The following is a 24,457-nucleotide window of genomic DNA, read 5'->3' as shown; positions in this document are numbered from 1 at the left end:
AAACAAAGCCAGGCCTTTTGACGGAAAGGCTAATATATCAGCCTAGAGCAGCACATTTATTAATAAGCAGTTTACAATTTCTCAAAAAGAAAAGGAGTACTTGTGGCACCTTAGAGACTAACCAATTTATTTGAGCATGAGCTTTCGTGAGCTACAGCTCACATCGGATGAAGTGAGCTGTAGCTCACGAAAGCTCATGCTCAAATAAATTGGTTAGTCTCTAAGGTGCCACAAGTACTCCTTTTCTTTTTGCGAATACAGACTAACACGGCTGTTACTCTGAAACTTTACAATTTCTAGCATTCAACCCAAAATAAGGTGAAAAGCTGCTAAGCGCACACTTAAATTATAAAAAAGTCTGTATTCTAACAGATTTGTTCCATCAAGTTATTAATTTATAAAAAGCTTCCTCATAATATTTTGTTGAGTTTTGATGAGAGAGAATATACTTTTCAAAAGGTGTCACTCGTTTGCCAGGGGACTTACACTATGAAAAGCGTTAACTTCAGCAGAATGCTGTGCTCCAGTCTGGTTCAATTAATCTCACATCAAGTTAGTTGACATACAACTATACTTAACCATGTGTATTGTAACTGGAACGATTTCACCCCACCGGTACCCTGGCTCCCTATGTTAAGCAATATCACTCATTCACACATCCATTGTGAGAATGCTACTGCCAGAATGGTTGAGAAGATCAGGGCAAACCTGAGCCTACCACTGTACACAAACTCCTCAAACATGCAAAAGCAGGCTTGTCATTGAAGCACCTGTTATGGGCTGACTTCTCTGCCTTGTCAATGTGGCATGAAGAATGGTCTGCAGCTGATGTCAGAAGCCAGTCTCTTGTAACTGACCTGACCAGATGTGTACCCAGGTTTGATCTGCCACATTGGCCCTGGGCCCTTCTGAACCGATTTCAAATGGACCAGGGTCAATGTGCAGTCAGCCTTCACACTTAGCGCCAATGAGAGGATCCCATATCCTGCTGTGGCCAAAACCAGACAGTGTCACACATCACTGATGACCACCCTCTGACCAGATGTGATGGTGGACTGAGGGCTCTGCACTTTGCTGATAAGGCTACTCCAAATTGGTTTGGCAAGCTCCACATCTGATAAGAAGATAGTAAGAAGAGGCCAATGGAATAAATCTTTTTACAGGTTCGTGAAGCAGCAGTAGTATCTTTAGTTTTGTGATAAAAGGCTGTTTAATTTTATAGTTTTAAATGGTACAAATGCCTTTTTATATGCATCTATTATAAAAACAACACAGCCTGAAAACAATAGATACTTAATTGAAATTCCTATGAAAACTCAGCCCTTAATGCTTCTTTTTGCTTTTACAGTATATTAGCCGTGCAGTGATCCTCTGACATTTTAATTTTTAAAATCACAGGATTGAAATAAAACAACCAGCTTCAAATGTGCAGCTTATTGTAGCTGTTTGTGTGCAAAATGGAACCATGCAGAGAAACTGAGGTATCTGTTTAAATCCGCTCCTCTGTATCAAGCCCAGGTAAACAGGTATGGGGCAGGCATGTTCCACAAGAGACAGAATCTTCTCCCAGACTGCTCCACAGTTTTTGTTGCTCCCTCAAGCTGCAGTAGCCTTCGTGACAACTCCTCTATGCCTCGTGTCTGGGGTGGATTTGTGTACTCAAATTGGCCACAGCTCTGACGCGATCCAGCTCACCTCCACAACAACTCCCAAAGCTGCCCTGGATACAGCTCCACAGAGCACAGCTCCATGTCACACAGGAGGTACGGATAACCTGCACAAGGCTCTCTGGGCAGCATAACTGCCCGAGTTATACTGCCTATCAGGCCTTACATGCTTGAGGACTGGGGAGGAGAAGGGGTGTTTGCCCACAAGGGTATACCTCTTCAACGCACAACAAAATGATCGTATTTCTCTTAAATGATGGAACTGCTCTATGTCAAGAGGTAAAAGAAAAACATCCTATTTGTAGATCAAACACCTGCTGCCTGTTAGCATTCAACTGCAAATTAAACTGACAGGCAGAAGCAAAGAGAATGGTAAAACATATACTCTGCAGCAGTGCATGTAGCAAGAGAGAAGCTCACCTAATGGTCTTAATCATTGTGCGGCTTTTCTATTAATATACTAACCACATTTCTAATTTTCTTTCATCTATTGACAACAATTCAAAAGATACCACTGCATCCCTTCCTAAGGGATGCAATGTGACAGCCATTGTTGATGGGTGAAGAGCTATTTCCAGCACAGATATTATTATTGGTGTGGCCAGAGTAGCTAAAGTTTTGGCTCAACTGGATCTGTTCTCTATGCATTCACATCCAATATGTCCACAAGAGCAACACACCCAGCATGTCCAGCTAGCAGATGCAGACTCTGAGCCCAATCCAGCTCTCACTGAAGTCTGTAGGAGTCTTTCCATTAACTTCACTCAGCACTCAATCAGGTCCACAGCTAAATTAGATAAGTTCATTCTAGTGTCTGCCTGTCAGTTGACGGACAACAAGGAATGCTAGCGGTTCTGAAAAATGCTTCTTGTATGACATTTAGGATACATCTGCTCTACAATGAAACACCTGTGGCTTGTCTGTATCAGCTGACATGGGGCTCGGGCTACAGGGCTGTTTAATTGTACTGCAGATGTTCAGGCCTGGGCTGGAGACTGAGCTCTGGGACCCCATGAGAGGGGAAGGTCTTTTCAACTTTTTTTCTTTCAATTTTTTCAAACTTCATAGAACGCACAGTCAATGCGTGGAACTCTTTGGCAGGGGATGTTGTAAAGGCCAAAACTATAAACAGCATTCAAAAAAGAACTAGATAAGTTCCTGGAGGACAGGTCCATCAATGGCTATTAGCCAGGATGTGGAGGGATGCAACACCATGCTCTGAGAGTCCCTATCCTCTGTTTGCCAGAAGCTGGCGTAACCGACAGACGCTGGTAATCGGGATTGAACCTGGGACCTCTAGAGCTTAGTGCATGAGCTAAAAGCCACATGGCTGTTAGCGAAGGCTATAGAGCAGACTCATTTATCTCTCTCTAAGTTGTTTTGGTGCCACTAGATGGGACAGAACACCACACTCAGGAGATGTGTGGGTTACATACTTCTCCTAGCTGAGGAAACGCGTCCCGAGCTTCAGAGACTTCCCAGTTAAAATACCAGATGAGTCCCCACTTGTAACACCAACAAACCCCGGTCACTGGCGGCCAGGATTGAACTGGGGACCTCTGGAGCTTAGTGCATGAGCCTCTACTGCATGAGCTAAAACCCATACGGCTCTTAGCTAAGGCTGTAGAGCGTACTCATTAATCTCTAAGTGGTCTCGATACCACTAGATGGGACAGAACACCACACACCCAGAAGGTGTGTGGGTTACACTAGGAGTAGATGAAAGGAGATGGATCACTTGATGATTGTTTGTTCTGTTCATTCTCTCTGAAGCAGCTGGCATTGGCCACCGTCGGAAGACAGGATACTGAGCTAGACAGACCATTGGTCTGACCCTGTATGGCCGTTCTTATATTTTTCTAATAAATGTAGGCAAAGAAGACATTAGCTGAATTTTGACCAGATTTCCAGTGACCAAAGTTGGTAAACACTAGTTTGAGTCTGTTTTTAAGATGCAGAATAGTGGGTTATCTGCTTCAAACAGCAAGATAGCTTGTCAAATAAAAAAAACTCCTAACCATATCAAGTTTTATCTTTATGTTTCCCACCAATAAACGGCAAAATAGGTACTCTTACCCCTTTTAGCTCAGGGCTCTGGGGATGTTCCAGTTGGATGTAGAAACTGATGGAGTCTTTTATTTATTAATATAACCTTGATTATTTATAATGGATGAACTGTCAGGCAATAGGGATGAGGGTGGTTTAAACTAATGCTCAAAGCAGACATCAGATCTAGTACTTGGATCAGGCATCAGGAACCAAGTGTTGGGATCAGAGGCGAGGGTCAACCAGGAGTCAGTTAGAATCCAAAAGCACAGGTCAAGCTGGAGGGCAGGAATTGGAGCGAGCAAGGTAACAGCCAAGGAAGGGTGCAAGGCTGGGAGCAAGGCAGGAGCAGCAGGAACAAAGTAACACAGAAGCAATCACAGTGGGGGACATGAGCATTAAGCAGTCAGCAAGCAGTTTCTGCTGATGGCTTAAGAGCTGCCCTGTTGGGTCCTCCAGCCAAGCAGGAGGTGTGGCCAATCAGGCAACCTGCTGCAGGCCAGCTGTACGATGAGATTTATAGAACCATAGAAATTTAGGACTAGAAAGGACCTCGAGAGATCATCTAGTCCCATCCCCTGCACTGAGGCAGGACTAAGCATTAAGACCATCCCTGACAGGTGTTTATCTAACCCAGGGGTTCCAAAATTTGGTTCACAACTTGTTCAGGGTAAGCCCCTGGCGGGCCACTGCACCAATTCCCGCAGCTCCCATTGGCTGGGAACGGCGAACCACAGCCACTGGGAGCTGCGAGTGGCTGTACCCACGGACACTCAGGTAAACGAAGCATCTCGTGGCCCACCAGGGGCTTACCCTGAACAAGCCACGAACCAAGTTTGGGAATGCCTGGTCTAACTTGTTCTTAAAAACCTCCCTAGGTAATTTGTTCCAGTGCTTAACCACCCTGACAGTTAGGAAGTTTTTCCTAACGTTTAACCTAAATCTCCCTTGCTGCAATTTAAGCCCATTACTTCTTGTCCTGTCCTCAGTTGCAAAGGAGAACAATTTATCACCTACCTCTTTATAACAATCTTTTATGTACTTGAAGACTTTTATGTCCCCCCTCCGTCGTCTTTTCTCCAGACTAAACAAACCCAATTTTTTCAATCTTTCCTTGTAGGTCCTGTTTTCTAGATCTTTAATCATTTTTGTTGCTCTTTTCTTGACTTTCTCCCGAAGTGTGATGCCCAGAACTGTATACAATACTCCAGCTGAGGCCTTATCAGTGCTGAGTAGAGTTAAAGAAGGTTGCCTGGAGACTACTGCTGTTGCAGGCCCTGATTCCTGACATGTACAAAGTCCTGTGTTTCTGAATGCAGAAGAAGAAGAGGCGCCATTTCTTAGATTACAGCCCCCCAGCCTCTTTAGCCAATACCAGACCCAGAGGGTCTCGCTAGCTTTTTCCAGGGTCACACTGTGCTTATATGCTTCTGCTTACCTTTCTTGCCTCTCCCTCTCTTTCTATTTTTGTCTATGCTAAATTTCTATGTGATCGCTCTTCCCACCCTATCCCACACACCCACCCAAAACTGCATTCAGCCAAATTCTCCTGGGCAGGTTCTCACCTTTTGTTTTAAGAGGGAGCTTATCCTTACAGTTATATTAATTGATGGGTGAGTTCACACCCATCAATCTCAATGGGAGTTTTAACTCAATCCACAACAAAATTTCATCTAGCTGATAACAGTACTGTAACATCATGGATATCCAACTGGGAAAGATGAGGCCACATTGTTTTACAATCCAAAAATCCTTTAATCCAACCAGAGTTCTCATTCAGAAGTACTTGTTCCCCTCAAGCTGGCTACAGGTAGAACCACATCAACAATGCTTAAATTCATTGTCCATTCCCACCAGCCTCTCTGAAACACACACCTGCAACCCAGGTAGTTGGGGAGGGGAACCAATTGCAGTAGATTACATCTGTACTGAAAAGCAAACAAACAAAACTATGGCAGCTAGTCTCAGAGCCCCGATCAACTGATTCAAGCTCACAGGGCTTGTGCTTTAGGGCTGAAAATAGTATTGTAGACATTTCTGCTCGGGCTCTGAAACCTGGCGAGAGGGGTGGGCTCAGCTCTAGTCTCAGCAGGAATAGCTACCCTGATATTTTTAGCTCTGTAGCATGAGCCCCATGAGCCTGAGTCAGTTGACCCAGGCTCTGAGCCCCACACCTGCAGGTCTTTTTTTTTTTTTTTTTCTTGCGTAGACATACCCTAAGAATCTAGATGCTTTTTTTTATTTTAGATTAAAGACAACAACAACAACAACAAAAAAGGAGGAAAGAAATGTTAAATCCCTGTGAGAGAAAAAGGTGAGACACTCTCTCTCTCTCTCACTCTGAAAGTTCCTTTATATGGAACCCCCTCACAGTCAGTCCCACGTACACTCAGAAAGTATCCATTTACAATGAAGTTTTTAGTGGTTTAACTTCTAATATTTTTGCATGCACAGCAGAGCTCTATATTCAGCCTAGTCTCACATGAAGACTAGAGTCTTATTGCTATTGCCTTCGTCCAGCTCCTATTCTTAGTACCCATCTCCTGTGTCACACGGACAAGTATAAAAGGACACAGTGATTAGATGTAGGCTGCCTTGACCTTGATTTCGCCTTCACTGAGGGTATGTCTACACTACGGAATAAGGTCGAATTTATAGAAGTCGGTTTTTTAGAAATCGGTTTTATATACTCGAGTGTGTGTGTCCCCACAGAAAATGCTCTAAGTGCATTAACTCGGCGGAGTGCTTCCACAGTACTGAGGCTAGTGTCAACTTCCGGAGTGTTTCACTGTGGGTGGCTATCCCACAGTTCCCGCAGTCTCCACTGCCCATTGGAATTCTGGGTTGAGATCCCAATGCCTGATGGGGCTAAAACATTGTTGCGGGTGGTTCTGAGTACATATCATCAGGCCCCTGTTCCATCCCTCCCTCCGTGAAAGCAAGGGCAGACAATCGTTTCGCGCCTTTTTTCCTGAGTTACCTGTGCAGATGCCGTACCACGGCAAGCATGGAGCCTGCTCAGGTAACCGTCACAGTATGTCTCCTGGGTGCTGGCAGACACGGTACTGCATTGCTACACAGTAGCAGCAACCCATTGCCTTCTCGCAGCAGACGGTGCAATATGACTGGTAGCCGTCATTGTCACGTCGGCCAGGAGCGCCTGGGCAGACATGGGCGCAGGGACTAAGTTTGGAGTGACTTGACTAGGTCATTCTCTTTAGTACTGCAGTCAGTCCTATTGAACCGTCTTATGGTGAGCAGGCAGGCAATACGGATTGCTAGCAGTCATACTGTACCATCTTCTGCTGGGCAGGCAAGAGATGAGGATGGCTAGCAGTCATATTGCACCATCTTCTGCCGGGCAGGCAAGAGATGAGGATGGCTAGCAGTCATATTGCACCGTCTTCTGCCGAGCAGCCATGAGATGTGGATGGCTTGCAGTCCTTCTGCACCGTCTGCTGCCAGCCAAAGATGTAAAAGATAGATGGAGTGGATCAAAACAAGAAATAGACCAGATTTGTTTTGTACTCATTTGCTTCCCCCACTCCCCTGTCTAGGGGACTCATTCCTCTAGGTCACACTGCAGTCACTCACAGAGAAGGTGCAGCAAGGTAAATCTAGCCATGTATCAATCAGAGGCCAGACTAACCTCCTTGTTCCAATAAGAACAATAATTTAGGTGCACCATTTCTTATTGGAACCCTCTGTGAAGTTCTGCCTGAAATACTCCTTGATGTAAAGCCACACCCTTTGTTGATTTTAGCTCCCTGAAGCCAACCCTGTAAGCCGTGTCGTCAGTCGCCCCTCCCTCCGTCAGAGCAACGGCAGACAATCGTTCCGCGCCTTTTTTCTGTGCGGACGCCATACCAAGGCAAGCATGGAGGCCGCTCAGCTCACTTTGGCAATTAGGAGCACATTAAACACCACACGCATTATCCAGCAGTATATGCAGCACCAGAACCTGGCAAAGCGATACCGGGCGAGGAGGTGACGTCAGCGCGGTCACGTGAGTGATCAGGACATGGACACAGATTTCTCTGAAAGCATGGGCCCTGCCAATGCATGCATCATGGTGCTAATGGGGCAGGTTCATGCTGTGGAACGCCGATTCTGGGCTCGGGAAACAAGCACAGACTGGTGGGACCGCATAGTGTTGCAGGTCTGGGACGATTCCCAGTGGCTGCGAAACTTTCGCATGCGCAGGGGCACTTTCATGGAACTTTGTGACTTGCTTTCCCCTGCCCTGAAGCGCATGAATACCAAGATGAGAGCAGCCCTCACAGTTGAGAAGCGAGTGGCGATAGCCCTGTGGAAGCTTGCAACGCCAGACAGCTACCGGTCAGTTGGGAATCAATTTGGAGTGGGCAAATCTACTGTGGGGGCTGCTGTGATGCAAGTAGCCCACGCAATCAAAGATCTGCTGATATCAAGGGTAGTGACCCTGGGAAATGTGCAGGTCATAGTGGATGGCTTTGCTGCAATGGGATTCCCTAACTGTGGTGGGGCCATAGACGGAACCCATATCCCTATCTTGGCACCGGAGCACCAACCCGGCGAGTACATAAACCGCAAGGGGTACTTTTCAGTAGTGCTGCAAGCTCTGGTAGATCACAAGGGACGTTTCACCAACGTCAACGTGGGATGGCCGGGAAAGATACATGACGCTCGCATCTTCAGGAACTCTGGTCTGTTTCAAAAGCTGCAGGAAGGGACTTCATTCCCAGACCAGAAAATAACTGTTGGGGACGTTGAAATGCCTATATGTATCCTTGGGGACCCAGCCTACCCCTTAATGCCATGGCTCATGAAGCCGTACACAGGCAGCCTGGACAGTAGTCAGGAGCTGTTCAACTACAGGCTGAGCAAGTGCAGAATGGTGGTAGAATGTGCATTTGGATGTTTAAAGGCGCACTGGCGCAGTTTACTGACTCGCTTAGACCTCAGCGAAACCAATATTCCCACTGTTATTACTGCTTGCTGTGTGCTCCACAATATCTGTGAGAGTAATGGGGAGACGTTTATGGCGGGGTGGGAGGTTGAGGCAAATCGCCTGGCTGCTGGTTACGCGCAGCCAGACACCAGGGCGGTTAGAAGAGCACAGGAGGGTGCGGTACGCATCAGAGAAGCTTTGAAAACCAGTTTCATGACTGACCAGGCTACGGTGTGAAAGTTCTCTTTGTTTCTCCTTGATGAAACCCCCCGCCCCTTGGTTCACTCTACTTCCCTGCAAGCTAACCACCCTCCCCTCCTCCCTTTAATCATTGCTTGCAGAGGCAATAAAGTCATTGTTGCTTCACATTCATGCATTCTTTATTCATTCATCACACAAATAGGGGGATGACTACCAAGGTAGCCCAGGAGGGGTGGTGGAGGAGGGAAGGAAAATGCCACACAGCACTTTAAAAGTTTACAACTTTAAAATTTATTGAATGACAGCCTTCTTTTTTTGGGGCAATCCTCTGTGGCGGAGTAGCTGGTTGGCTGCTGGCCCCCCCACAGCGTTCTTGGGCGTCTGGGTGTGGAGGCTATGGAACTTGGGGAGGAGGGCGGTTGGTTACACAGGGGCTGTAGTGGCAGTCTGTGCTCCAGCTGCCTTTGCTGCAGCTCAACCATACACTGGAGCATACTGGTTTGGTCCTCCAGCAGCCTCAGCATTGAATCCTGCCTCCTCTCATCACGCTGTTGCCACATTTGAGCTTCAGCCCTGTCTTCAGCCCGCCACTTACTCTCAGCCCACCACTTACTCTCTTCAGCCTGCCACCTCTCCTCCCGGTCATTTTGTGCTTTCCTGCACTCTGACATTATTTGCCTCCACACATTCGTCTGTGCTCTGTCAGTGTGGGAAGACAGCATGAGCTCAGAGAACATTTCATCACGAGTGCGTTTTTTTTTCTTTCTAATCTTCACTAGCCTCTGTGAAGGAGAAGATCCTGTGATCATTGAAACACATGCAGCTGGTGGAGAAAAAAAAAGGGACAGCAGTATTTAAAAAGACACATTTTATAAAACAGTGGCTACACTCTTTCAGGGTAAACCTTGCTGTTAACATTACATACACAGCACATGTGCTTTCGTTACAAGGTCGCATTTTGCCTCCCCCTACCGCATGGCTACCCCCTCAACCCTCCCCCCTCCCCGTGGCTAACAGCGGGGAACATTTCTGTTCAGCCACAGGTAAACAGCCCAGCAGGAACGGGCTCCTCTGAGTGTCCCCTGAAGAAAAGCACCCTATTTCAACCAGGTGACCATGAATGATATCTCACTCTCCTGAGGATAACACAGAGAGATAAAGAACGGATGTTGTTTGAACGTCAGCAAACATACACTGCAATACTTTGTTGTACAATGATTCCCGAGTACGTGTTACTGGCCTGGAGTGGTAAAGTGTCCTACCATGGAGGACGCAATAAGGCTGCCCTCCCAGAAACCTTTTGCAAAGGCTTTGGGAGTACATCCAGGAGAGCCGCGAATGCCAGGGCAAAGTAATCCTTTCACATGCTTGCTTTTAAACCATGTATAGTATTTTAAAAGGTACATTCACTGGAGGTCCCTTCTCCGCCTGCCGAGTCCAGGAAGCAGCCTTGGGTGGGTTCGGGGGGTACTGGCTCCAGGTCCAGGGTGAGAAACAGTTCCTGGCTGTCGGGAAAACCGGTTTCTCTGCTTGCTTGCTGTGAGCTATCTACAACCTCCTCCTCCTCCTCATCTTCGTCCCCAAAACCTGCTTCCGTGTTGCCTCCATCTCCATTGAAGGAGTCAAACAACACGGCTGGGGTAGTGGTGGCTAAACCCCCTAAAATGGCATGCAGCTCATCATAGAAGCGGCATGTTTGGGGCTCTGACCCGGAGCGGCCGTTCGTCTCTCTGGTTTTCTGGTAGGCTTGCCTCAGCTCCTTAAGTTTCACGCGGCACTGCTTCGGGTCCCTGTTATGGCCTCTGTCCTTCATGCCCTGGGAGATTTTGACAAAGGTTTTGGCATTTTGAAAACTGGAACGGAGTTCTCATAGCACGGATTCCTCTCCCCATACAGTGATCAGATCCCGTACCTCCCGTTCAGTCCATGCTGGAGCTCTTTTGCGATTCTGGGACTCCATCATGGTCACCTGCAGCTTGCCACGCTGGCCAAACAGGAAATGAGATTCAAAAGTTCGCGGTTCTTTTCCTGTCTACCTGGCCAGTGCATCTGAGTTGAGAGTGCTGTCCAGAACGGTCACAATGGAGCACTCTGGGATAGCTCCCAGAGGCCAATACCGTTGAATTGTGTCCACAGTACCCCAAATTCGACACGGCAAGGCTGATTTAAGCGCTAATCCACTTGTCAGGGGTGGAGTAAGGAAATCGATTTTAAGAGCCCTTTAAGTCGAAATAAAGGGCTTCATCGTGTGGATGGGTGCAGGTTTACGTCGATTTAACGCTACTAAATTCGACCTAAAGTCCTAGTGTAGACCAGGGCTTTACCTCATCTAAGGGTAAAGCACCTTTTACTGTGTAGCATATTAGGACTAAATTCTGCAGCAAGACTCACGGAAATATGCAATAAGAGTATAAGACCCAGAACAGACCAGCAGCAGCCTGCTGTCGCAAGCTTCCCACCTCTTCATAAGCCAACCTAGACCATCTCCTAAAGCCCCCACACTCTGCTTGCTGTTTCCTGCCCTTCCCAGGGGACATGGGGTAGCAGATAGGAAGGATTACTTCTGAAAGAAGTAGTCTCCTAAGAATCAGAACAGGATGTGTGAGGCTTCAGAAGGAGGCTGCAGATTGCGAGCTGTTAAAACAGAGCGGGAAGAGGAGCTGGAGCAGGAGGTGCTGTCTTTGCAAGAACTTCTGAACTGCTGTCTTTAGGGTAATGCAGCAAGGGAGAGGCAGTGGCAGAAGTCCTCCATTCAAAGTCATTAAACACACAGACTAACACCCTATCTGGGCTGAAACCTTTATGGGGAAAAAAAACCCACTCAGTTCTACTGATGTCCATTAAAAACGTAGTGTTAACTAGAGCTGTCCAGAAAATAGAATTTCTATCCTACGAAGAAGTTTTGTCCCAATTCAAGTCAAAAATTTAAAAATCTCAAAATTTTTCATAAATTCTAAAAAATTCTATTTTAGAAGAACCGACACAGAATTTTTCAAATTGCTGTCTGCCCTCAGGAAAGACTACTGTCAATTTCATTTTCATTCTTGATTATTATTATTATTTATTATTGTAAAAAGGCATTTTCCACCAGAAAATCATTTCGATGGAAAATTCCTGACTAGCTCCAGTGTTAACATGATTTGGCAGAAATGTTCAAACTCTGAGATGGGAGTTAAAATATCTGAGTTGTCATAGTTTTCTATGGAAGAAATTGCTTCTGACTGCTGCAAGCTGGTGCAAAACAGCATGCAAATATACATACTGTCTGACAACATAAAAGAGAGAACAAATGCAATCACTGTAATCTTATAACTAAGGCCATGTCTACAATAGCACTTAAGTCGGCAAAACTTTTGTCACTCAGGGGTGTGAAAAAACACCCCGCCGAACGACATACATTTTGCCGGCATTAGCACTAGTGTGCACAGCACTATGTCGGCATGAGATGCTCTCCTGCCGACACAGCCACTGCCGCTCGTTGAGCTGGTTTTATTATGTCAACGGGAGAATTCTCTCCCGACAATATAATGCAACTACACGAGCGCTCTCTCAGAGGCACGGCCGTGTCAGTACACCCATGCCGCTGTAAGCTTGTAAGTGTAGCCATGGATTCTCATACTTCATTGCACTGTGGCCTCCTTCTAACAACAAAAATTACTATATGACCCCAGGAGGGGACACCGAAGCCTGAATCTGCCCAAGCTCTGCCACACTGCGTGGGGGGGCCAAAGTCTAAGTACTTCCCCACAGGCAGGGGGAACAAAGCAGAAGCCCAAGGGCTTGAACCCCGGGCTCCAGCAAGCCTAAGCCAGACCTGGCAACCCCATTAAACTGTGGTCACAACCCACTTTGTGGTTGCGACCTGAAGTTTTAGAACCACTGGCCTAAGCTATTCAGACAACATGCACTCAGAGAGCATGATACTGCTCTCCGCATTCTCTTATATCTTGTTCAAATTTAGTAAAATTAATTAAAGAAAATCAAATTCCACCAAGCCAATTACATCGATCATGTGGACCTTGTCAAAAGAGTTCAGCTAAACGGTTGTTTTTCAGTTTAGACTGTAGGCTCGACACAGACAAATTAAAATGACTTACAAGCTGTTTTTCCATTCACAGGAAATAGATCCACCCCACTGGCACAAGGCCATGCTAACCGCAAACCCTTCACTTGCAAGGACAGCTGTGCTAGAGGGGAGAAATCACCTACAGGGGAGAACAGCTTAAAAATCCAGCCAGAGCTCCAGAGGAGATCCTCTGGCAGAGGCTTCCTAGGAGATCTGCTGAATCAAATTGTTTTTGCTTTGCAATTTCTACTCATGGGCAGATTTTCAGAAGTGCTCAGCACTCAGCTGCAATCATTGAGAAAAATGGGAGTGTCTGGGTGATAAGCACTTCACTGCAGGAAGACAGCGTGTCTAACAAAGCGCTCAGTACTTACATAGTTGTTTTCCATAAAAGAAAAGCATTCCCAGCTGACCTGGCCCCGCTCCCTTTCCAGTGGGCTGGCTACTTCAGGCTCACCTGAGGAGAGGGAATTATAGATGTACTTTCTGCAGCCAGGAGCAGAAGCTAGCAGAATCCAACGACAGGATCTGGCCCCTTCACTCTGACCTGAGCAGTCTTAACTCTGTTTCAAGGACTGTCATTTATGACTGAGAAAGAAAAGTGGTAACCTCCATTTTGCTAAGGCCCATGACAAATTTGGAGCTTTACAGGTCACATTCTGATTCCTTCCCTTTACGGAAAGTGTGAAAGTACTGAATGTTTTTACCAAATTTATGCACAAACAGTTGCATCCTGCTCTCTATTAAGTAGAGCTCACAAAAAACAAACAAACACTGTTAGCTACAATTCAGATTCTAGCAGTTCAAAATGTTTGAGAGTCAGAGCAATAGAATCAATATTTTACCTCCTCTTTACTGCTTTAATTTGTATTAGCAATACATCCAGTCCCTAAAATAACTGAAAAAATAATCAGACAAAAGTCTATTAAGAGAGTGGTTATTGGACGCATAAGCAATGGAAATAGAAGAGGGATGATTTCTTTGTGGGACAGTTAGTCAAGAGATAATTTTTAATCTTTAAAACTAACATTTATAAATATCATGATACATATTACACCAAATAAAAACTAGCTATTTTGATCGATCTCAAAAGGTAATTGGAAATGGGGAATCATCAACCAATGACAGTGTTTCTTGTGGAGTCCTGCAGGGATCTGTTCTTGGCCCAGTGCTATTCAATATCTTTATCAACGTTCTGGAAGAAATAAAATAATTGTGGCTAAAGTTTGCAGATGACAGAAACACTGGTGGAGTGGTAAACAATGATAAGGTCAGTTATATAGGCCAGTTTGGAACACTTGATTAACTGGAGCAATGTGTGTTTTAGTATAGCAAAAAGAATTACCATACCCTAGAAACAAAGAATGGAAGTCACATATGCAGCGATTGGAAAGCAACAACTCTGAAAAGAATTTAGGAGTTGTTGTGAACAAATAACTGAACATGTACTCTCACTCAGGGTGATGCTAAGAAAGCCAATGTGATCACTGCTCAGCTAATGCAGAGGAGTAGGGAGGTGGGATTACCTCCGTATATTGCACTTTAGTGAGACCATTACTGGAGTACTGTGTTTAGAAGAGCCTCAAAAAATGCTGACTAATTGGAAAGGGTTCAGACAAGAGCTACAATTATTCAAGATGTGGAAGGCCTAATACAGAGAGACTAAAGAAGCTCATTCTATTTAGTTTATCCAAGAGAAGATTAAGTGGTGACTTGATCGTAATCTACAAGTACCTACATGGGGAGAAGATTTCTGACAGTAGAATTGTCTTTACTTAGCAGACAGAGGTACAACAAGATCCAATGGCTGGAAGCTGAACCTTGACAAACTGAGATTAGAAATTTTAGCAGCGAGGTAATTAGTCACTGGAAAACTGACATAGGGATGAGTTGGCTTTTCCATTATTTGAAATATTTAAATCAAGATTAGATTTATTTATTTTCTAAATATCTCTAGCAATTATTGCAGGAATTACTGGGTGAAATTCTCAGGCCTGTCTTAGGCAAGAGACTAGACTAGGTAATCACAAGAGTTCCTTCTGGACTTAAAAAAAAAAGTATGAATACCAAAAAAGTCAACACAAATACTTTAATTTGGATGATTTGTATTTGGTGGCTGTTATTTTTATGTAACAGATATAATTTGACCATAGAGTCAGCCAGTAGCTAAAATGCTAAAAATGGGGGGCAAAAATGGAACAACTGAGGTATTCTGATACCACTGTAATGAACACAGTATTATTATTAGTAGTAGTACATATAGTTATGGATTGGGATCCCGTTGTGTTAGGTGCTGTACAAACACAGAACAAAAAAATGGTCCCTGCGACAAAGAGCTTACAAGAAATAAATGTAGGTATAAATGCCTATATAGCTAAAAAAGTGGAGGGCTAATAAGTTGTTTTCAATGTTTTTATGAATCTGGAAAGGATGTTCTGTTTGACTTCTGACTAGATGAACTAAACAAAAATAGTTTGGAATACGGTAAAGTGGTTGTATAGATTTTATAGATAGGATATACTGGTTGCCATTAAAAAAAAAACACTTATCAACAGCTTCAGTACTACATGGTATAGGAAATAAATGTAGTAACTTTGAAACCATAGTCTTCTGGCTATTGGCAAATGTTGAATATTTAATGCCATCCGCTGTATTTGTGCATCTCCATGTCCTTTTACATATCCACCCATGACTCTTTTTTTAAATAAGGTATTAACTAAATAACTGAAAAAAGCAAACAGTTGTCAACGCTTTTCTTGAGAATTAAACTAGATATATGAGGACCGCTCTGAACAAAACAAGAATTGACCTAACCCTCCCAAACCTCTACCAAACTTTCTGACCCTCCAACTAGATTCTAGTTAGGTTAAAAAAAACTTTTGATATTCTCCTTAGTTTTCATGTACCTCTATCTGATTCAATTTGGGAAAGGAGGGTAAATACATACATTCTTGGCGTGGGTGTGTGATCCAGCTGAAATTTACATTTCTTATGAGATTTCTAGCTAAACTTGCAGTCCAAAAATGTTCCACGTGTTGTATGGTATTAGATTACAAGACATCAGTTGTGAAGACGATCCCATCTCTAAAAAATAAAACTCTCTCTGTCCTAGGGATTGCATCTGTTGGGGTACAGCGGTCAGTCTGTTGTTATACAGGAGAAGGTTCAAACAGACTTTCAGGTGAGAGGAAAAACAGCATCTTACCAGAGTACATCAGCCTCAGAACAGATTGCTCATAAGACAGCATCATCTAGGTCCAAATTTTACACGGAACTCCTTTATCAAACGCTGAAGAGCTCAGGCACAGACGGTGTCCTTAGTGTGTTGACTTTTCTAATTAAAATCATGAGGTCAGTGGCATTTGTGCCTGAGCAAGGACTGCGGAAGGCCTGAACCCCTATGAAGTGGCAGTACTGCGGCTGGAGCTCATCCCCCTCCCTGGAAAGCGTTTACAAAGTTCAACAAGCCTTGACCGGTTTCTTTGTTTAGCTTTTTGCACTTTGTTACTGCAGCACTGAACCCAGCGCCGTCTCTAATTTTCCTGACTGACAGGAGCATGCTGCAGTTTTATGAGTGCGGGAGCCGGGGCTAATCAACAATAATTATCAGCTGTGAAATGGAAGCAATCACGCTGAGATCAGGAGCAGCAGGACAGCAGCTATACTCACAAAAGAAAGGTTTCAGAGGAACAGCCGTGTTAGTCTGTATTCGCAAAAAGAAAAGGAGGACTTGTGGCACCTTAGAGACTAACCAATTTATTTGAGCATGAGCTTTCGTGAGCTACAGCTCACTTCAAGAAGACAAACCAGCCCATACCACCTCCTGACAAGCGAGATGCTTTGGTAGTCTGCCACGGTATCACCACCCAGACCATGGACCAGCCCTTCCAAGCTCCTTATCATGCTCACCCCACATGCCCACCGAGTCTCTACAGTTGCTGCCAACAGTTTGGAGAGAGACTGGCTAAGAAACAATGAAAAATGTGTTCCACAAACACCTTAAACTCTGCAGCTTTTAACTTATTTTCTAGCTGCATTCTACAGCGATTTATCTTGTCTTTCAGTGGCATGCTTGGGTATTGCTATCTTAGAAGTGGCAGAGTGCCAAACACCAGATGCAGAAGCTGGGAAAACATTCAGGCAGGGAAATATATAAATAATAAATAATTTATTCTGTTCACTTACTGTATAAATAGCTTTCTATTTGGGGAACTCAGATAAGCGTTCTCCCCTAACTGCTTTGAATCAGAGAGGTTCCCCCTTCTATCTGGGGATCTCAAAGCACTTTACACATATTAGTGATTTAAGCTTCATATCACCCCAAGAGATAGGCAAATCCTGTATTTCCATGTAACACATGGTAAAACCAAAGCACAGAAAAATACAGCGCATATAATCAGCTGGGCAGCACCCTTCTGCAGGTACAAGACTGTTTGTTAAAAACTGGAATAATCACATTTCTATCTACAATTTCTCTGCAGGCACAAAAACAGACATAAGTTTTATGTCTGCAAAATTACATCTTCAAAAGGGGAGTTGGACCTTAGCCTAGCTGCACATAAACTACAAAGTGACTGGCTCAAGGTCAACAGGAAGTTGTTGCAGACCTAGGAATATGACCTAAATCCCTTGACTTTCAGTCTTGTGTCTTAACCATAAGGCCATGCTTCCTCCCCTTGATGTGCAAGGCAGTATGGAAATGGAAGGAGGCAGAGCAAGGAGAAGCCAAGAGGGATATGGCATAAAGGTAAAATAAGATTTGAGCATGCTTAGTGATTGATGTTTACATTCTGTCACCTGTACAGCATCATACTGGTGCATAGCACTTTACAGACAATTAAAAATAGTAGATCCCTTAATAGTCTGTGGAACAGCATTTACAGCATGTCATGTAGGGCAAAGTGATTCACAGATTACAGATAACCCATAGCACTACTTATCCTTCACCAAATACAATTATACCACTACCACCAAGATGGCTCAGTGCTTGGCTGAGATCAGCTCATGGATGAAGAACAGCTGGTTGAAGCTGAATCTGAGAAAAAGAGAAGTTATGCTGGTGAGCAGAGGAAGGCACTCTAAGGAGTTTGCAGCCACGGTGAGTCTCCTTTGGCTGAAGGTACATACCCACAATTGGTCAATTCAGTCCACAATTTAAAAGTGCTCCTAGACTCCTTGCTGATACTAAGCTCTTGTCTACCAGCATCCATGTCTGAATATTTTCTACCATTTCTGATTGGCTAGGAGACTCCATTCTATCTTGGTGGGCAATGGCCTTGCCTCAGTTATACATTCCTTTCTCACCTCCCATCTGAATGACAGCCGTGCAATATACATGGGTACGAAGCCCTCAGCCTTTAAGAACACTTAAGTACAAAACACCGTGGAGTTTCTGTTGTATGGATGTTGATCTCAAAGTCCCAAAGAGTTAAAGGTGTTTAATGTTGGACAATGAACGTTTATAAATAGTGAGAGCTAGGTTCCAGGTTCTTTTAAACAGAGGCCTTGGTTTTACGGTTACTGGGGAAACACCCAAAAACATTCATTCAAATGAAAAGTTTATTGATTAAATAAAAGAAAGAACAAGAAATCAAAACAGGCATTTATATTGAAACTGTGGTTGAGTGATTATGCAAAACAAACGTAGTCATAACCATTAAAGCCTTTCTCCTTTGGGAGGCAAAATGTCAATCTAACTTTCCAGAACAACCTTTCTTTGATGAAAAGGAAAGGGTTGATTTTACTGTGCTGTACAGAGGGCATTTACTTATCCTGTTCTTAAAGGACGGACAGACAAACACAAAGCGGAGGAGAGCCAGGATGGAACAGATGGTTGAAATATGGATTTTGTTGATGTTTTTTAGAACACTGGACTGCTGATTAGTTATAAGTGGTTGCTTTTGGCTGGCAAGTCGACCATGACACCTACTACTTGGATCCTGGTTTACGATCTGGTCAGGGATGTCATCTGATTGGATCTTTTCTTCTTAGTGGCAGTGACATAGTGCATCTGGCGAAGACACATTACATTGATGGGAGAGCGCTCTCCTGTCGACATAATTACTCTATCTCAATGAGCGGCAGAAGCTATGTTGGCGGGAGAGCGTCTCCCGCCATCATAGCATGGTGTAGACACCGCTTTAAGTCAATGTAACTTACGTTGCTCAAGGGGGTGGTTTTTTCCATACCACTGAGCAATGTAACTTATATCGACTTAAGTGGTAGTGTGTAGACAAGGCAGGCTTGGATGACTACAGCATAGTTGACTTCAGTATTTGATTGAAAGCTAGGGAAGTGAGAGAGGACAGAAGGAAAGAAAATTGAGGGTGGAAGGGATATAACACAATAAGGGAAGGGAAGACAGTGAGGATCTTATGTGCCTTTTCAGTGCTGGCAGTTAGATAACCCCATTCATGGGCTGAGGATGTCATAATAATATGATGACTTCAGCATTTCAGGTAAAAACAAAGTTATTTAAACAAGATTAAGGCCAGATGGCCTTCCCCTCAGGTAAAAAGTCCTTTAAATGTGTCGAGGTGAGTTGCAGTGCTGGCAGTTTGGGGGATGCTTTGGGATGCAAGGTGGGGAAGGAGATATGAGAGAGAGAGTGGATCTGAATTAATCTGAACAGAATTGATGATGTCCTTTTTCAAAGTCTCTTTTTAAGGAACCCCAAATGGGGAAAAGTGGGCATAACAGTTTATCTCGCTCATTATTTTGTCTACCAATTAGGCCTAATATGCATCAGACCAGTTTTGCTCTATTAACTTCCAATTCCACATCTTCTGCTTTTAACAGCCATAATTTCAACAGTTTTTGGATTATATCAACATGGCCTTTTTGGTTTAGACTAATCCAGCTTCTTTTGTCTGGTTCTTTTGCGCTTGTTACAACATTCAATCTTGTAAACAACATGACCTATTTTTCATGGTTATTGTAATATCTGATACATTTTCACATACTTTTTACATTTGAGCTTACAACAGAGGTACACTTTGCAGGCTCAATTGTCACAACAATGTCCCCTCAACAACACAGGCTACCATGAGCACATCACACCTGTCCTTCACTCTATGCTGGCTTCCTGTAGAATATCTAATCATAGAATCATAGAATATCAGGGTTGGAAGGAACCTCAGGAGGTCATCTAGTCCAACCCCCTGATCAAAGCAGGACCAATCCCCAGTTTTTGCCCCTGATCCCTAAATGGCCCCCTCAAGGATTGAACTCACAACCCTGGGTTTAGCAGGCCAATGCTCAAACCACTGAGATCAAGTTAAAGAGCTCAGTTCTTACCTTCAACGTGCTCACTGGCCTGCGCCGAGCACCTCTAAAAGATAAACTAAAGCTCTGGGACAAAGACTGTGACTGACAACTCCACTACTCAGGCACTATGGAACTTTCTGACATAAAGGTAAAGTTTGCCTGTGTGACAGACAGAGCTTTCTCTGTGAAACAAACTCTCCCAGAAACTCAGGGCCATCACAAATCACTCACTGCCTACCACTGCAAGTGCTAGAGGCTCTTCTTTGACCTTGCCTTCTGTAAAATAAATAGTTTCAGAGTAGCAGCCGTGGTAGTCTGTATCCGCAAAAAGAACAGGAGTACTTGTGGCACCTTAGAGACTAACAAATTAATATATTAGAGCATAAGCTTTCATGGGCTACAGCCCACTTCATCGGATGCATAGAATGGAACACTATATATATATATATGTGTGTGTATATATAATGTTCCATTTTATGCATGTTCCAACTTATCTGTGTGTGTGTGTGTGTGTGTGTGTATATATATACACACACACACAGATAAGTTGGAAGTTACCATATGAACTGTGAGAGGCTAATTAGTTAAGATGAGCTATTATCAGCAGGAGAAAAAAACTTTTGTAGTGATAATCAAGATGGCCCATTTAGACAGTTGACAAGTTAAGTATCCTCACACCTTCACAAGTTTCAGAGTAACAGCCCTGTTAGTCTGTATTCACAAAAAGAAAAGGAGTACTTGTGGCACCTTAGAGACTAACCAATTTATTTGAGCATAAGCTTTCGTGAGCTACAGCTCACTTCATCGCAGGCATAGTGTGGAAAGTGTAGAAGATCTTTTTATATACACACAAAGCATGAAAAAATACCTCCTCCCACCCCACTCTCCTGCAGCTAATAGCTTATCTAAAGTGATCACTCTCTGTGTATGATAATCAAGGTGGGCCATTTCCAGCACAAATCCAGGGTTTAACAAGAACGTCTGAGGAGGAGGGCAGGGAGGTAGGTTACCTTGCATAATGACTTAGCCACTCCCAGTCTCTATTCAAGCCTAAGTTAATTGTATCCAATTTGCAAATGAATTCCAATTCAACAATTTCTCACTGGAGTCTGGATTTGAAGTTTTTTTGTTGTAATATCACAACTTTCATGTCTGTAATCTCGTGACCAGAGAGATTGAAGTGTTCTCCGACTGGTTTATGAATGTTATAATTCTTGACATCTGATTTGTGTCCATTTATTCTTTTACGTAGAGACTGTCCAGTCTGACCAATGTACATGGCAGAGGGGCATTGCTGGCACATGATGGCATATATCACATTGGTGGATGTGCAGGTGAACGAGCCTCTGATAGTGTGGCTGATGTTATTAGGCCCTGTGATGGTGTCCCCTGAATAGATATGTGGGCACAGTTGGCAACGGGCTTTGTTGCAAGGATAGGTTCCTGGGTTAGTGGTTCTGTTGTGAGGTATGTGGTTGCTGGTGAGTATTTGCTTCAGGTTGGGGGGCTGTCTGTAGGCAAGGACTGGCCTGTCTCCCAAGGTTTGTGAAAGTGTTGGGTCATCCTTCAGGATAGGTTGTAGATCCTTAATAATGCGTTGGAGGGGTTTTAGTTGGGGGCTGAAGGTGACGGCTAGTGGTGTTCTGTTATTTTCAACACCACTTTCTACAAGCCATTACCCTCTGATCCCACTGAGAGTTACCAAAAGAAACTACAGCATGAAGTAAGCTGTAGCTCACGAAAGCTTATGCTCAAATAAATTGGTTAGTCTCTAAGGTGCCACAAGTACTCCTTTTCTTTTTGCGAATACAGACTAACACGGCTGTTACTCTGAAACCTGTCAGAAGATGAAATGACCATGATGCTGATTGTAATTTGCTTTAGTTTTTTAGAACTCAGAGGATTTAAAGTGGATAACCAGAGGTACAATTTTCATGAGGGAGCTGAAAGAGATTCTTTCCCCATAATGCCCCTAGAGGTGATTTACACAAATTTCCCATTACAATCCAATAACAAAAGGTATGAATGTTCAAGAAAGAGCCAGAGATATCCTGACATGTTGTAGATATGATTATTGATGGGGAACAGGATAGATTCTTGGTTCAGACTACAAAATGTTTGATAATCATAAGCCCAATTCTACTTTGAATTACACCCCATTGAAATGCCACAGAAATTGCCTAACATTGATGGTACCATAACTAATAGAAAATTTTGCTTGTCCTGTTCCTTCTTCAGACATAACACTAGGATAGCAGTGTTGAGTAAATGAGGTTAACAGAACATTGATAGAAAAATAAATCAGAAGACAAGCTTCACAACTGGTGTCACCGTTTTCTTCAGAGCATTCACATTGTAGAACGTCCAAGTGCTGCCCTTACCAGCTAGCCTACATGCTAATACACTATTTCACGTAGTTCTATAAATAGACTATGGAAAGCAAAAGTGCAAGTGTTAAAATATTAATCAACCCCCCAGAAAATGTAGTGATTGTGATAAATTATATGTAGGACTCCATATCTGTCACCGAAGTCGCGCAAGTCATGGATTCTGTGACTTTCCGCAGCCCCCGGGGCCAGCCGCACAGGCCACTGCTTGGGCGGCTAACCCCAGGGACTGTCCAAGCAGTGGCCAGTGCGGCTGGGTCTGGGGACCACCCAAGCAGCAGTCCCAGGGCGGTGGGAGCAGCCACAGATCGGTAGCCTCCCAGCGGCAGTCGCGGGTGTGGCTGGAGCAGCAGTGGGTGGGCAGCCCCTGGCAGCTGGTCTTGGCGGTATTAACAGAACATTGATAGAAAAATAAATCAGAAGACAAGCTCCACAAAATTAAGGCTATGATTTAGTCAGGAGTATTTATAGTACAAGTCATGGACAGGTCACGGGCCGTGAATTTTTGTTCATTGCCCATGACCTGTCCATGACTTTTACTAAAAATACCCATGACTAAATCATAGCCTTAATTTTACGCAACAAGTCCTACAGCATTCATTGTGTTTTCTCAAAACAGAAAACTAAAAGCTATCTTTTGGGCAAAGGAAATGACAAGTCTGAAAAACAGAAGGCAATGCTTCACTTAAGTAATAAATACAAGCCTCCTCCTCTCCGACCCCCAAATCATTCATGGGCCAGTTTCTGCAATGTGACTCGAGAAACCTCAAAATCAAATCCATATTGACAAGACGTAAATTAGTATTTGAGTTGACCGGGCTTGGAGAATTGTTTCCTGAAATGGTTCACATCATAACAGCAAGCAGCAGGAATAAAGTGGTAATCAAATACTCTGTCTCTCACCTTAGTTCTAGTGCTTAGTTCCAAGTTTTACTTACCAGTCTTGCACAGCATTGAAGGATTCTTCATTCGTGATGTCATACATTAAAATGAAGCCCATTGCACCCCGGTAATAGGCTGTGGTAATTGTCCTATATCTCTCCTGACCTGCCGTGTCCTAAAACACAAAAATAATCCTTTATATAAATGTTACGTTGTCAAGTGATTTGTATCTTTCTGAAAATCAGAAGTGAACTTTGAAAAATTTTCATCTTCACACCTTTGAAATTCCATTCAAGTCACTGGGCAGCTTTTCATTCTTTTTTTTTAAAGAGATGAAGGATTGTCCTGTGGTTAAGGCACTAGACTGGGACTTAGGAGATCTTGGTACTATTCCTAGCTTTCCCAGTCAATTCATCTCTGTGTCTCAGTCTCCCACCTGTAAAATGGGGATAATAATACTTCCATTCACACACAGCCTTTGTCTATCTTGTCCATTTACATTGCAAGCTCTTTGGGACAGGGACCATCACTTATTATGTTAATATAGAGTGCCCGATTTTGGTTAAGGTTTTAAGGTTCTAGTTTAATAAAAATGTTAACAATAATAATTAAAATATATTACAGGAAATAATATAATCATTCTGTTTCAAAATAACACTTATTTGGATTTTTAAAGACCCCAAAGGTATCCTTAAATCTTGCACAAATAGAACATTTCACTGAAATTCCATCAAGCAACGTCTAGTATGAACTTTTACTACACCTACTGTACCATTAACTGCAGAGGTCTTAAGTTAATTCTGGTTTGTTTTTTAAACAAATGCTGTAAGGGAATTATATCATCGCAAAATTTTAATAGTACAAAAATTTATTTTTGCTAGAACATGGAAAGGACTACTTCAGCTGTTCCCTAGTAGAAGAAACTGACAAAAACGACAAATGTATTAATTGGAATATTTTCTAAAATAATTCTTATGGTACAAGTAGTACCACCTCATTAGAGAAAATATAT

General features: G+C 43.6%; 1 protein-coding gene across 1 annotated transcript in view; it reads right to left on the bottom strand.

Moving 5' to 3' along the window:
* RAB3C (RAB3C, member RAS oncogene family) overlaps positions 1–24,457 on the bottom strand; it is a 200,602-nt gene that overhangs the window by 90,446 nt on the left and 85,699 nt on the right. The window contains exon 3 of the mRNA XM_073343988.1: positions 23,502–23,620. Within this exon, the coding sequence (XP_073200089.1) occupies positions 23,502–23,620 (119 nt within the window). The remainder of the gene's footprint in view (positions 1–23,501; positions 23,621–24,457) is intronic.

This window comes from Lepidochelys kempii, chromosome 5, assembly GCF_965140285.1.
Source record: "Lepidochelys kempii isolate rLepKem1 chromosome 5, rLepKem1.hap1, whole genome shotgun sequence".
Classification (NCBI taxonomy): domain Eukaryota; kingdom Metazoa; phylum Chordata; order Testudines; family Cheloniidae; genus Lepidochelys; species Lepidochelys kempii.
The sequence above is the reverse complement of the archived record's forward strand: the minus strand, read 5'-3'. Positions and strand labels throughout refer to the sequence as shown.